At 40.3% G+C, this 13,926-nt stretch overlaps 1 protein-coding gene across 1 annotated transcript in view; it reads left to right on the forward strand.

The window, feature by feature from the left end:
• LRBA (LPS responsive beige-like anchor protein) overlaps positions 1-13,926 on the forward strand; it is a 342,587-nt gene that overhangs the window by 158,900 nt on the left and 169,761 nt on the right. The window contains exon 37 of the mRNA XM_026041635.1: positions 13,628-13,752. Within this exon, the coding sequence (XP_025897420.1) occupies positions 13,628-13,752 (125 nt within the window). The remainder of the gene's footprint in view (positions 1-13,627; positions 13,753-13,926) is intronic.

Below are 13,926 nucleotides of genomic sequence, written 5' to 3' on the forward strand. Positions count from 1 at the left end.
TTACTAGTCCTTGATGCATCCTTACAAGGAAATAGTTGAGTGATTTGCATTTAAAGGATAGCTGAAAAAACTGAAGCTGGGAGGCAGGAACAGCACTTCTGCTACCTGCACTGCTGTGTTTCGTGGCCTTTATCGTGTCCGTTTAAAGCTTTAAACTATTTCTGCCCTGCGAGTTCCTCTGAAACATCTTTTCTAGCATGGCCCTGCTGCAGTGTGTGCCTGTGTACGCGAGCCAGCTCGTGGCTAAAACGCTCGTGGCTAAAAAGCGGCTTTTTGCTGCCGCTTGTCCCTGCTCAAGCTCTTGTAGTGGCGTTGCTGAAACGGTCACAGCAGTGTGGGATGGGTYTGTTGGGGAACTTTCCTGCTCTTACTGTGTTGGGCTAGATGGGAGGGCTGAAAGGGGATTATTTGATTTTGATGTATTTTTATATCATTTTTGAAATGATGAAATGGCAGGGGAGATCAGTCATTTGCTCCTAAGTGTGACCTGTATGATTGAGATCTTTGCTGTTCTAAGGAAGAGCCACAAGATTACTTCCTCACAGGGAAAGTTTGCAAGTGGAAACAGTATATATTAAATGTACAGCCTATTTTTCTCCCTCTTTTCAGAAAAATGCCCGATGGGCACCAGACCAACACTACACAACAGTGTTAAAATGTAAAGTTTCCTTTTCAGAGACAGGGAGAATCAGGATCCCCTGTGATGTCCTAATATGTTTACTGTTCTTGCCCATACTGGCAGCCCTTAGTTAGGTGATGAAATGCTCTCCCTGGCCTTTTTTTCTCCCGCTCGTCCTGTCTCTTTGTCTCCTGTTACCTGCATTTTCTGTCCCTATTAATTTCATATCAGATTTTTCGTTTGGCTTTTTCCTCCTTTTCCCATGTTTCTGTTTGAGCCAGACCTGATTTTGCATCGCTCTGCCTCCTGTCTCGCTGATTGCTAACTCCCTTCTCTGATCGCCAGCAGACCGTGGCAGCGTTAATTCCTCCCCGTGGCTTCTCTTCTCTCATATATTTTCCTTCCTTAGCTTCTGCACCTAGGTGCCRCATTTGTTGCCCTGTAGATGCTTGGCGTCTTCTGTATTTGGATCCTGGAGGGATGCTTCGTGCTGCTTGTGTGGCAGTGGRTGTAGAGAAGCTGGAGAAAGGCAGCCAATGAGTTCTTTGTGCCAGTCTTGCTTGCACTGTTTACAGTAGCCATTTCAGAGGAAGCCTAGCATTTTTTTTGATGGATAAAAATCTGGGCTAGCAGAATTGCTCACTATTGGTCTACAAGAATAATGCAGATGTATCTTTGTTCTAGTCAGCAGCTAAAGRCTTTTTTACATTGTCTGACATGCACAAAGTTGCAGCCTGGACCACAAGAGCCTTCCTAAGGAAGCACGGTCAGCATCATTAGATGCTCCTCTGCTATTAACAACCATCTACTGATCCAACTGAACCAACTGTGGCCTTTCACAGCATGTAGCATGGCTAGATTTGGGTAACTTTTTGCAGAACTAACCAATGAAATAGCTAGGATAACGTGGGGAAAAAATATGCTTCTCTTGAAATTTCACAAGTCAAATTATCTATGTTATTCCAAATGGTTAAAATTCAGTAAAGATGAATGAAAATTATATTTAGAAGGAGAAYTTTGTAGAAGTAGGATTACCTATAAACCTGTTTCTCAGCAAGCATTCAGGGATTATTCAATCCATTCCCCAAAATAAATTCAGCCAAAGAGCCTGTTGAATTCTTTTGAAGTGTTAATTTCTGATCCCCAAATGCCCTACCGAGTGCTGCTGTAACCTCAGTGATGATAGTCAGTCTGTCTCCTCTTGTCTTGCTGCCCCTTCTCTTATGGGGAACTTTTTGGGGAAAATACCATCTTGCAGCGATTAGTATCAAAGATTGGTTACTTCTATCATATGGTTTGGTAAGTAATCCTTAGCTATTTGTTGCTGTGATTTGCTGCTTGCCCATATAACTTCACACATGTATTTCATTTCCAAAGTTTAGCAAAGTTATTCCCTATAAAGAGGGTGAAAGTCTAGATGAAAGCCGTCGCTCTTGTGAAAACCATATTCTCTATCCCTCTTAGTGACTAGTACAACAAAGTAAATTTTAATGGTGCGTGGTCCTTAAAATGAATCCTGATGACCTTGAAAAGTTGCAGCAAAAGATCGGATTTTATTTGAGTCATTTTGCCGTTGTTTTCACTAGTTACTGTATTTTCATTTTTAGCTGAAAAAATGTAGTGCTGGCAGCTTATACTTATTCGCTATGTGAAACAGTCCAAATGAAAATTTATAAGTTACTTAAAAAGGGAAAAAAATGATTAGTGAGCGAATTAAAATTTCAAGTTTTATCCTTTTGGAGGACTGGGTTCATTTCATTAAATTCCTCCCCCTCCTCTCCCAATGAAAAAGAGTGTTTTGTCATCTGAAAACATTTTTTTTTAGAACAGCTAACTTACAAATATTTTATTTTCAAAAGAAAAATGAAAACATTCAATTCACATGATGCAACCAAACAGTATTTTCTCAATTTTGCATGTCAATCTGCATTGACTCTCTTCAGCAGAGAAACTAACTGTAAAAAAATAAGCTCCTCCATTCTTTTACCATGATTTTTTCCTTGAAAAAAATCTCTGTGATAAATTTAACCAACTTTGTGAACTGATTTCTTGGAGATTATTCGAAATACTTGTGCTCTTTAATGTTTCATCCTAGGCTACTGAAAAAAAAATTTTTAAAAAGTTAGTTTAATATGGATAATCCATGATTATTTCTAAGGCTGAATAACAGAGACAGATGTGACCTTCCAGATAATTACACATGCAGTTGGTATTTGTGGGAAGCATATTATATTCAAGAAAGAATATGTGCAGTATACCTAAATAATGCTTAGAAATGTAGGCAACAATAATTTACAAGGGAGATGGACTTAAATAGTCTTCTCTGAAGAATTGCCATAAGGCAAGAATTAACTTCTYAAGCAGAAAATAATGTAGAGTTGTACAGTTGTTACAGAGAAGTTTTCTGGTCTCATTTATGGATTTTAAATATTCAATTTTTATTTCTGTTTGGATTTTTTTTCCAGTATGTAAAGGACTGTTCTCCATGGTATGCCTGGTGCTTTCACATGAGGGCTGGTAGTATCCCATAAGTACTTCTCTTAGGTGCACACATGCATAATTCTCTAGTCTTGAATGCTAAGCTCTGCCCACGTACCTTGAAATTCTTTACTTGGGTGCCTATCTGGCTGCATATTACACAGAAATTCCCATATGGTTCAAGACTGACTCCAGTAATTTCACTGTAGCAATTTTCCACACTATCTGTGCTCTGACCTTAAGGTCTGAGACTGCAAATACCTAGTCTTGTCTAAAGGCTGCAGCTTTACTCTGGATGAGTACTTGGAAGAGATGCCCTTGGAAGAAAGAAGGGAGTGTAAACAGAGAAGCTCCCTGCTTACGCTCAACAAATCCTCTGAGCTGAAGGTAGCTGGAGGTTGGCAGCATGTTGGGAGCTGCTGTATGCGTCCCCTTTGCTCTCTCTTCCATAAAACATGTTTATGGGCATGGCAGAGCGCAGGGCAGAGAACCGGTGAGTCACGGTGCGGCCTCCCCACGCTACAGCCRTCCCAGCCCCTGTGCCATGGGGCTGGCAGCCCCTTGAGCCCTCGGCAGTGCCGCTGAGCCCCACTCTGTGCGGCCCAGCACCTGTGCCCCTGGATTGCTCCGCTCTCCTCCCTGACGGGGGAATTCCGAGCTGGGCTGGTGCTGAGCGTCTTGCTACAGGCCTCCTTGGCTGCAGATGGCTTCTCGTTTCCAGCTGTGAATGACAAATGGTGCTGTGGCTTCTGTGAGGCACGGAATAAYGTACAACGTGGAGGTGGCCACAGGAGGTGGTGTGGGTTATGTGGCCGGACGTATCCCAGCTGGAAAAGCCCTGCGCTCGGCAAGTCAAGCTCTACCGACTGCCTGAATCTGCGGCAGCTGGTTAAGGCAAGCAGCTCATGTCCCCTCCAAGTATTCTCCAGCGCCTGGCTGTTATCTTAATGAGGTGCAGCTCGTTTGATTCATCAGGCTTTGGCCGACTAYTTGAAGCTACTTTGGGGATTTTGCATGGAGAGAAGTCCACATATGTGGCTTTCTAAGTAAGCCAGCTACTCCTCTCTTATTGCAGGGGAGACTCCTTTCCTCGTGATAAGCCCCCAGTCACAAAAATATGTCCTTTTCACTTTTTGTGATTGGATTGCCATGTTGAAAAAGAAGAATTCCTTAATGTTGAGGAAGTTGTTTAAATTGTTAGGAAAGCACCTGGAGGGGTTCATTCTTTTTTCCCTACTGCTTTCTTCACATTTGACTTGAAACCGAGAATTATTGTCGCTGAGGGGACTGGTAGATTTGTCTTAAAAGCAAACAACAGAGTACCTGGGTGGAAAAGGGAAAACTAGAAACCTCATCAAGAGAGCTGATAGCTCCCCTGAAGGAAAAGAAAGCAGAGGGTTGGTGACTTTCAGCATGTTTCTTTTCAGAAAATAACATGGAGAAAAGGCATCCCCCTCTCCCCACATGTGCAGGTTTAGGGCTTTGCTCATTTTTAAAATCATTGAAGTGAAAATAGAACCATTTTCTATTTGTTGCTTCTAGGCTTTCGTTTTTATGTCTCTGTTTCCAAGCCTGTTCTTTAATATTAGATTTAAATGCTACACTGTTAGTCTTAAGAGTAAAATAAGGATATGAGGAGGAAAGGGTGCTATACTGGTGATTGATATTGGGTGATATAGCACTCTGGGGCTGCCCCTGTTTGGTGTATGATAAACTTCTAACCTTTTGGCTCCTAGTTCYTTGGCCACGTACATGCACTGACCTTAATGTAGGTTTTCAGACTTTTTTTTTTTTTGTTCATTTAAAGCTTGGGTAAATCGAGTAGTCTTTGTACAATCCAAGAAAGGATGCTGCATTATATGCCTTTATTTTTTGAGTCCTTTTACAAGGCTTTCGCAGGAGAAATGTATTGAATGCATGAAACCAGCGAAGTGTCTCCGAGTTCTGTTGTTTCCTGAGAACACTGTGCTGGTATGGTAAGAGTTAGGGGCCTTGCTCTGTGCTTCTAGTGGTCTAGCTGCCTTCTACTTATTGTTTCCTGTCTTGGAGAGCGATACGATGTTTGCAGTTACTTGAACTCTTTCTTACATGTGTTCCTGCAATCATCACACAGTGAGGTCATTTCCCAGATTTTTTCCCTCCCTGGGTTTTAAAATCCTGAATTAAATCTTTTTGTCAAGTAAGGACAGAGGTGTTAGCCTTTAAATCATGCTTGTTTTTTTTTCAGTATTATACAAGCTGTGATTTTAATTACATCATCATTCTTGTACAGGGAGTAGGCAGAATGAATGGTAGTGTCGCAGTTGGATGTCTCCAAGACTTCAGTATCCTAACCTTCAATCACAATTTACAATACCTTTTCCAAGGTGTTTAACAGTAGTTAAATACTCTGTAGACCTCAGTGAGCTCCCTGTATCCCCTAGCATACTTCAAAAGATGGGCACAAGTACATTCAAATTAGTGTGTGATAATGCAGGAGTTTGAAGGGCAAATCTTCTTATATCTCCAGATGTACTCAAATTCTATCTACAATAAAAAAGATAAATATATATTTTTTTCATTTGATACTTTAAAGACCTCATAGAGATTTTCCTTTATTATTTGTGTTAAGAAAACATCCATGTCAGCAGATCAAACTTGCTCAATCTGTCACAGCTTGGAGGAAAATCTCTTTCCTATCAAAGGTACCATAGATGAATTTCGCTTGGACGGGAAACTTTTTTCAACAGGCTAGTTGAAGGCAAATGGTCTTTATCAGACACGTACAATCTCTGGACATTCAGTCTGGATTGGGAGCCTGGAGAAGTTGCATCTAAATCACAGTTGTCTTTCTATGATCCTCTTTGTTGATTGCTAAATTTATTTAGGGAAATGTATTTATTTTTAGGTAACAAAAAAATGACAAAAGTTTTGGAAAAGGTTGCCTAATTAGTATAGACCTTTCTAGCGGAAGACCCTAAAAAGAAAAGTTCACCTTGTATTAGAAGAACATACAGCAGTGAAATATTTACTGAATCAGTGGGGTGCCCTATTACATTTTTATGGTGGCATGAAAAGTTTCCAGCTGTTAAGAGAGGCATCAAAAAGAGGATGCCTTTAACCATAGCTCTTAAATTTTTAAAATGTTTCTGCAAGAGCCAGTAATAAAGCTGAAATATTTTATGCCATTCAAATACGAGAGATTGTTGGAAAATCCTTACTATAATTTCTGTGYTTAAATACTTTGGGGATTGGAACAACGTACAAATTGGATAATAGATCTTGAGGTTTCTTGCTAGTTAAAAGTTGACCTGAACATCCAAAAATGCTGAAAGATTGTCACCTCAAATTCCAAGGTTTTGGATAGAGGTGATGAGTCATAATGTGTCCGGGCACTTTGCAACTTTGTCAGATTTCCTTGTGAGGGGGAATTTGTGAGGAAGGGTATATAGGTCCTTACACGCTCAGGGTGAAAAGCAGCAGAACCAGGAGAAAAGACTAAGGAGGTAGAGACTGGTCTGACTTCTTAATCGTATTTGGGTATATCCTTCAGCATGTCTTGTTATAATCTATGGTTCATGCTGACAAGAAGATGATGAGGAAATATTTCCAGACAAATAACCAACAACAAAGCACCCTATATCTATTCTGTATGTATGTATGCTGTGGTAGCTACTGTCGTTTTTGATGTGATTAGGAATTTGTGGAATTTTCCTCTTTGGGTGAAAGCAGTATTTTAGGCAAAGATATTTATGAACTGCAATTATTTGGAAAAGCAAATTAAAACTTGTTAACTGCAATCAGGTGTAGGGTGTGCAAGATCTGGAAAGATTTATGAGTGACTAAGCTAAAGGATCTGGTTCCAAACTTTCTGTACCTCCATGCCTGAATCCCCTCTGAACTCATTTTGCTCAAAGCTAAATGGAAGTTTTAACATTAACTTATTTCTGATAGGGAAATGGAATGGTTATCAGTTAATGTAAAATTAACCTTGATGGAAATGCAACAAGAATTGAACTGTGTCTTAAAATGACTGTCTTTTGAAGTGGAGCTTTATTTTAGACTGATCGAAATAAGATGAGTCTAAGATAAGAGATAGTGTCTGCAAAATGCACGTTCAGTACTATATCATGTATTTAAGTGGGCCCTCTTTGAAGTACCGGTGTTTGCTGGAATGCCAGCACTTCAAAGAGCGCTGCCTCCAAAAAGGAGCTGAGGCTGTGCCTGGCCACCAAGGGGTTAAGAAAGATCAAAGAGCAGCATGCAGAAAACCATACATAAACAAAGCTGATTTTAAACTGGAAGTAAAAACCATCATCGTCAAAGACAGCAGCACCTGAAAGGTGGGCTTGTCTTTACCCTGGCATGGTGCTTTATAGTGTATATAGGATGGCTGAAACATCTATTGTCAACCATTTATTTTCTGTTTTTTAAATGAGAAATTCAAAGCTCATCAATGCCAGGGGAGTCTCTGTGATATCCGAAATAAGCAGTGTTCTGCCTTGGGATTTTTGGTTTGTGTACTAGTTAAGAGTGAATTTTAGGAATTGCTGAAGCCACGGAGAGGGGAAAGCTCCCACAGGGGCTTATAGCTGCAGAATCCAATGGGTGAGACAAAGAGGTATCTTTTTCTCAACCTATTAGTTTGAGGTAATAGGTAATATCCTATTATATCCTAGGTAATATCCTATTTGCAGCGTAAAAGCATGCAGACAGCGTTTCCGCCCCTTCTACAAATACACTGGGTTGTATCTAGACTTCACAGATCTCTGCTGTTTATATTGTCTTGTTTATGTGGGGAGAGAGCATGAAACATCTGTTAAGATGCAACTTCCCTTGCTGACCTCTCTTTTGTTCACATGGGAAATGGATTGAGTTTAAACCTGATGACTGTGTGTGGAGAAAATTAGGATAAGCAGAGGGCACCAGCACTGATAGTATTAGGGTACGGTTACATGATAGGGCCTTTTTGGTGTCAGGATGGTGTTTCTTGTCATCTCCTCCTTCCTTTGCGTCATCTGCAGATTTCTTTCCCTCATTTATAGTTACGTAGGTGCTGCTGGGACTGCACTGTAAACAGGTTACTACTGTAAATCAAAATAAGAACATACGTAGACTTTTGCAGTGATTCAGCTGCAATATGGCCCCACAAACGCTCATATAAATGCAGCTGAGAGAAGACAAGTAGTTCTTCAACTGGTTTTGCCATGGAAGAAAGCTTGGATAATGGAGGTAGCATTTTCAAAGATCACAAGGTTAATTAATGGTTCATGTTCTGATGTGGCAACATTATCACYGGAGGTGTTGGTGGAGGGCTCTATTGGATACACACAGCGCTGACTGGAGTGAGTGCAGCTGGACAAGTAGGATTTTAGTGGAAACCTTGACTTAAAACCGAACCTTTGCTTCTATCTCTTCTTGTTTTCTAATAAAATTAAAAAAAAAAAAAAAAGGAAAAAAAAAAGAAAAATGTGAATCACAGCAGGAATGATTTACTGAAAAGTAGCTGTTTCCCCCACTGTACCAGCCCCCGATGAGGTTATCACATGGCAACGCAAACAGTTGTGCAAGGCACGTCTGGAGGTGAGGCTGCAAAAGCTTCAGCTGGCACTGCTGCCTGCTGCTGTGGTACAGCTTGTAGCATCCATCTGCCATAAGTTCTTGAGGTATTTTGAATGGTAGCAAAAGTAGTTACAGAGCAAGGAAATATTACTGAACAGAACTGAAATGATCTAATATGTTGTTAAAGTGGGTCTGTTGTTTTCTCCCTCTTAGGAAATAGGCACCCTAGTTTGCTTTCTATGAGTGCTCTTTCCTGTAATTTTCAAGGAGCATCTTGATATTGTGCGTGGATTTTTGATGAGCCACTCAACCAAAATGCTGAAGAAATGAAAACCAGAGKTTTTGGTAGCCTTGCAGTTGGTAATGGAGGTATTACAGAGCCTTCCTCCCTCAAGGCGGCTTCATTTCAGATCTGTACGGTTGCTGCCGACGAGCAAGCACTGTTGCCGCTCTGTGTCTGGTTGTCTATGAGACTAATTTAGCGGAGGTCTGGGTGGTGGTGGAGCATCTGCAGCGCCGCAATTGGCATCCTTGATTGATTACCTTGTTGATGGTCTTAGTGGGGAGACTGGGGATTGATTGGGCTTGGGGATTGACTTACCTGCTTAACTCTGCCATTAGACTTCCAGCAAGGAGTACGTCATCTGGAAATTTATCTTGGGATCTCCATATGGATTTAGGACGTGTGAAGGAAGTATTTTGCTTGTGCCATGATCACCACCTGTGCTGCTGTTCTGTGGCCTGATAGCAGCTCAGCTTCCAGAGGCATCAGTATGATAATTTCTAGAAGCACAAAATTCACACTGACAAATGCTTCGTATCTGTGTTTAATGTAATGTTTAATGTATTGCCGTTCACCAGAGCAAGAACTGTTTTTCTTTAAATAGTAGATTACCCCATGACTGCCAGGCTGGTCTGAGTCTTCATCACAACATATTGCTTATTATTAGGGCATATGCACTCTAGTTTCCATCTGCTTTTGAATTTGTTGCAATTATCTTTCTGTGCTTAGATTTTCTTCATTAGAACTAGATAACCCCCTAGATAGATCAGGCCCTTTGGTGCTCCAGCCATCCTCTGTCCCTGCAGATAATTTCTGAAATGCTTTGCTGCCTCCCCTTGCTTTTCTTTTGTTCACTCCCTTTCTGTGCTGTTTTTATTTGTTTACTGCTCCACTACTCTAAGGATGTGAATGGGTGTTTCTCTRCTGTGCTAAAATCTGTGCTGAGGTGGCTGTTGGCCCAAGGAGAGCATCAGGACCTCTCAAACCGTTGCATTATTAAGCTTGCCTCTTCTTTCCCCTTCCCTAATCACAGAACCCCTTTTTAATCCACACCAGCATGCTGACTATTGCTTTTGTATGGCTGGCAGCAAAAAATCTTGAAATATGCAGTGGATAAAGCTTTGCAAGAAAGTGCTTGGCAGCATTTGCATGACCCTCTCATCATTCTCTGCTTGTGCTGCTTAGATTCAATGTAAGTGCCCCATAGGGTATCAGGAGTTCAAGGGAATTCCCCAGCCTAAAATTCCTTTGTTATAGCACTGTAATAAAACTACTTGGCTGGTAGGTATGTTTTGTTTCACAGTGGGTTAATCTCCAAAACTAGTAGGAAAAGAGATTTCTTGATATTCTTACTCCTGGAATGAAGATATGTGGGCACTAAAACTTCAGTTTTTCCTGTTGGCCGCAATGAAGGGACTTTTTCTTCTGGATGATATATTTGAAATCTGAGGTATAGGCTATAGCTGTCATTGTGCATTTCCCCTGTTCCCTATACAGCTGTAAAGGCTATTTAGTTACCTGGGAATTTAGGGGAAAGTTTATCTCAAATTAGGTATTTAGCCTGGTAATTTGGGAAAGTATTTGAAAAAAATAAAGCAAACTAATGGCAATGCTATTTGAATAAAACATTTAATTTCCAAGCATTGATTGCATTCACTCAATATTGTTACTAAGAAACCGCTAATTACTCTGTATCATGTTAGTGAGGCCCCTGACAAATCCATGCAAATCATGTGATTTATAATTCATAAATCCCTCATCCCCRGAGAAATGTTGCTCTTGCACTTACACTAATTGACTACTTATGTTCATTGATCCAGTCCATATAGCACCTTTAGTCCATATGGCAACTTTTATCGTAGGGCCAGAAACTTGGGCTGCCGGGCGAGCCCGCGGCCCCATCCCGCCGGGAAGGGCCCTTCCGGGGCGCTTTCCTCACCGTCTGTCCACCCTTCCGTCCTCGCGCGGTGGCGGGCGGAACAAGCAGCGCTCTGTCTGTCTGCCCCTGCCTGGAGAGGCAGGAAGTGTGCGTGACCAGCACTAGCTCTTGCACATAAGCTGCTTGTTCTGGAATAGCTACGTGGCAAACTGGCTGCTTACACTGTATTGTCGTGTAATACATTGTGTGTTGATGCCTGGTGTCTGCTCTTGGCAATGGCTCCCTTCGAAGTATTGCCCAGTAGATATTGACTTTTTGCCCCATGCAGTTGTTTGCCAGCATGTTTCCCATGTGTAGGCAGTGGATTTCCTCCCCCTCACCATAAGTGGTTGCCCATAGTTATAAATCCTCCAATATGTTGTTGCTTGTGAATAATCAGGGCCCTGGTGAAAGACACAGAATCGTTGCAAATTCCATAGGCTGCTTGAGAAATCAGGCCAGGGGCTAAAGATATATTATGTTGCAGGGTAATACTTTGTAGCTGATTATTGTTAGCTATTTTTGCAATAATTTTAGCATAGTTTTGTAATGTAGTATAATTTTAATTATTATCAGAGAATGGCATCGCTTAATTCTCTCAAACCTGTACAAAGATAGATGAACGACAAATTAATAATTTACCATCTTTGCATAATACTGTAGCACAGAGAACCAGGAGGATTGATGGCAGAAGAGGTTAACAAATTTTAGCCGCTTCCATTAGCTTTTCATTGTCATATGTTTGTGGTGCTGACTGAAATAAGCTTTGTAGGAGATCTCAGTCTAGGGAACTAATTACTTGTGCCGATTGCCATGCTGATGAATAGACCCTCATTGTATCATTCCCCTGAAGACGAGGAGCAGTCTGTGATTCACGACTGCAGCCTGGCTGATATTTGATAATAATTTTAACAGATAAATGTAGGAAGGCAGAATGATGAAGTGCCTATCCGCGCTCCCCGACTATCAAAGGCATGCACGTAGCCAGCTGTGTTCAGCCTTTTTTCTATAATCGCTAATGGAGAATTTTAAGTTATTAATCCAGCTTGGAATAAACCCATATCTTCCTGTGTTTGGTAGTGCTTTATTTATTGGCATGATTACTCCCAAATCACTGGATTTTATAATCCAGGCATTCAAAATTTAGCATGATTGTAGCACACCAAGTATAAAAAAGCAGATGTTTGGTAATCTCTCTGAAATATGTATTCCAGCACTTTTCTGTGAGTGAAAAGTCAGGAAAAATGAGGAAATAAGCAAAATGAGCCCTTTCCTTGGTATGTATAAAAAAAAAATCCAAACAAAAAAACACAGAAGAGTAATGAAGGTGAACATGCAAAGATATTCTCCACTTGTATAGGATTATTTTCAGTCACAATTAGTGATTTTTACAAATCATGTTTGAGAGCAGGGCTGTGCAAATGATTGTGACTTTTTTTCCACCGTGTTTGTTGGAAAAGCTTGATTTGCCTTAAATAAAACTCATTTGTGGCTTCAGACCTCAAAAAGGAAGAATATAGATATCAAGTATTCTTAACATTGTGATCTGTAAATTAGTCATGGCTATTCATTTGTCAGTGTTGACAGGTATGCTTTTTATTAGCTCTGCACCAGAAATAGGAATATARGTGCTTTTTCATGTATTGTTTAGATACTAGTTATTTTAAATCGAAATCACTGTTTTATCATTTGAGCATAGAAGTTTTCAGGCTGTGAGCCTATCATGATTATTCTACGCRTTAGACATTTTACATTTTATTTATTTTGCTTTACCTGAAATTGGTTCTTTTCTATGGTCTCTGGGCTAAAATATTGTTTTACAATGGCATTCATTCATGATCATCTAACAAGATAGTAACTGGCACTTACATATGACCATATTAAGAAGATCTACGTATACGTGGAGCATACAGTGGAAAATAATGAATTTGTTATAACTCTTTCTAGATGTAATTTTTAAAAAGTATGCCTTCAATATAGCAATTATTGCACATCATAACATGTAGTTTTTAATTAAATGTAAAAACACAACTACATAAAACAGAAATCCAATCTGATTTGCTTGAAAATAGATTGCTATTTCACTCTCCTGGAATGGTTTATTTAAAAACAGTAAATGGAAAAGAAATGCATTTTCTTGTGTTGTTCTAAGCCTCAGGGGCTAAATGTAATGAATATTTTAAGAGATTATTTTAATTAAATTCCTGCACATCTAAACAGAGTAATATTTTATTATCACATACATAACCATGTAACTGAGGTATTCATTAAAGTTAACACTTTCTGGACCAAGAATTCATGGTATGATTTACTGACCTTGTGCAAAAAGGCACAAATTAGGAAGAAAAATGAAGGGGGACAGACTTTGATTAATATAGGTAATGCTATACCATATTTATAATAGCCTTTTCCCTATTCTGGTTTATAAATGCAGTCACTGAGAAAGGTGCCCTGCTGAGGCTGAAATGAGGCTGAAATCGGAGCACATGCCACTAGAGTGTGGGGAAACTGATCACACTGTCAGCAATTCATTTCAAAATGATGTATTTAGTGCTCATTTCACCTTCCAAGAAAAAAGGGAAAGGAGTTCCTTAGACTGGAAGGTGATATTGTTATTTTCAAGGACATACCTAAGTAAAAGATTGCAGAAAGGGGGGGAGGTTAGAAAAGGGGGAAAAAAAAGAAAAAAAAAAATGCAGAGCAAACAAGGAGAGCTTTATGCAGAAATTCAGTGCTACCATGCTGTTTGATAATTGCTAACATATGTGGCTTCTCTGTTTCATTGTAGTCGTCCTCGTGAGTTCTGGCGCCTCGACTACTGGGAAGATGACTTGCGGCGCCGGCGACGATTTGTGCGCAACCCCCTCGGATCGACACATCCTGAAGCGACACTAAAAGCAGCTGGAGAACATGGTCAGTGTGAAAACTGCTCCTTGCCAATAGCAGCAGGTTACAGTACCCGCTAGTGAGGACCAGGCCATCACTGTTGCAAAACACTGCAGAATTGTCCCAGATGCCAGAGACTTCTCATTGCTTTTCAGACGTGTCCAGCACAAAGATAAACAGACCGTTATTTATCGTTAGCAA

The sequence above is a fragment of the Nothoprocta perdicaria genome, unplaced genomic scaffold, assembly GCF_003342845.1.
Source record: "Nothoprocta perdicaria isolate Ctin4 unplaced genomic scaffold, notPer1 scaffold_29, whole genome shotgun sequence".
In the NCBI taxonomy this organism is placed as follows: domain Eukaryota; kingdom Metazoa; phylum Chordata; class Aves; order Tinamiformes; family Tinamidae; genus Nothoprocta; species Nothoprocta perdicaria.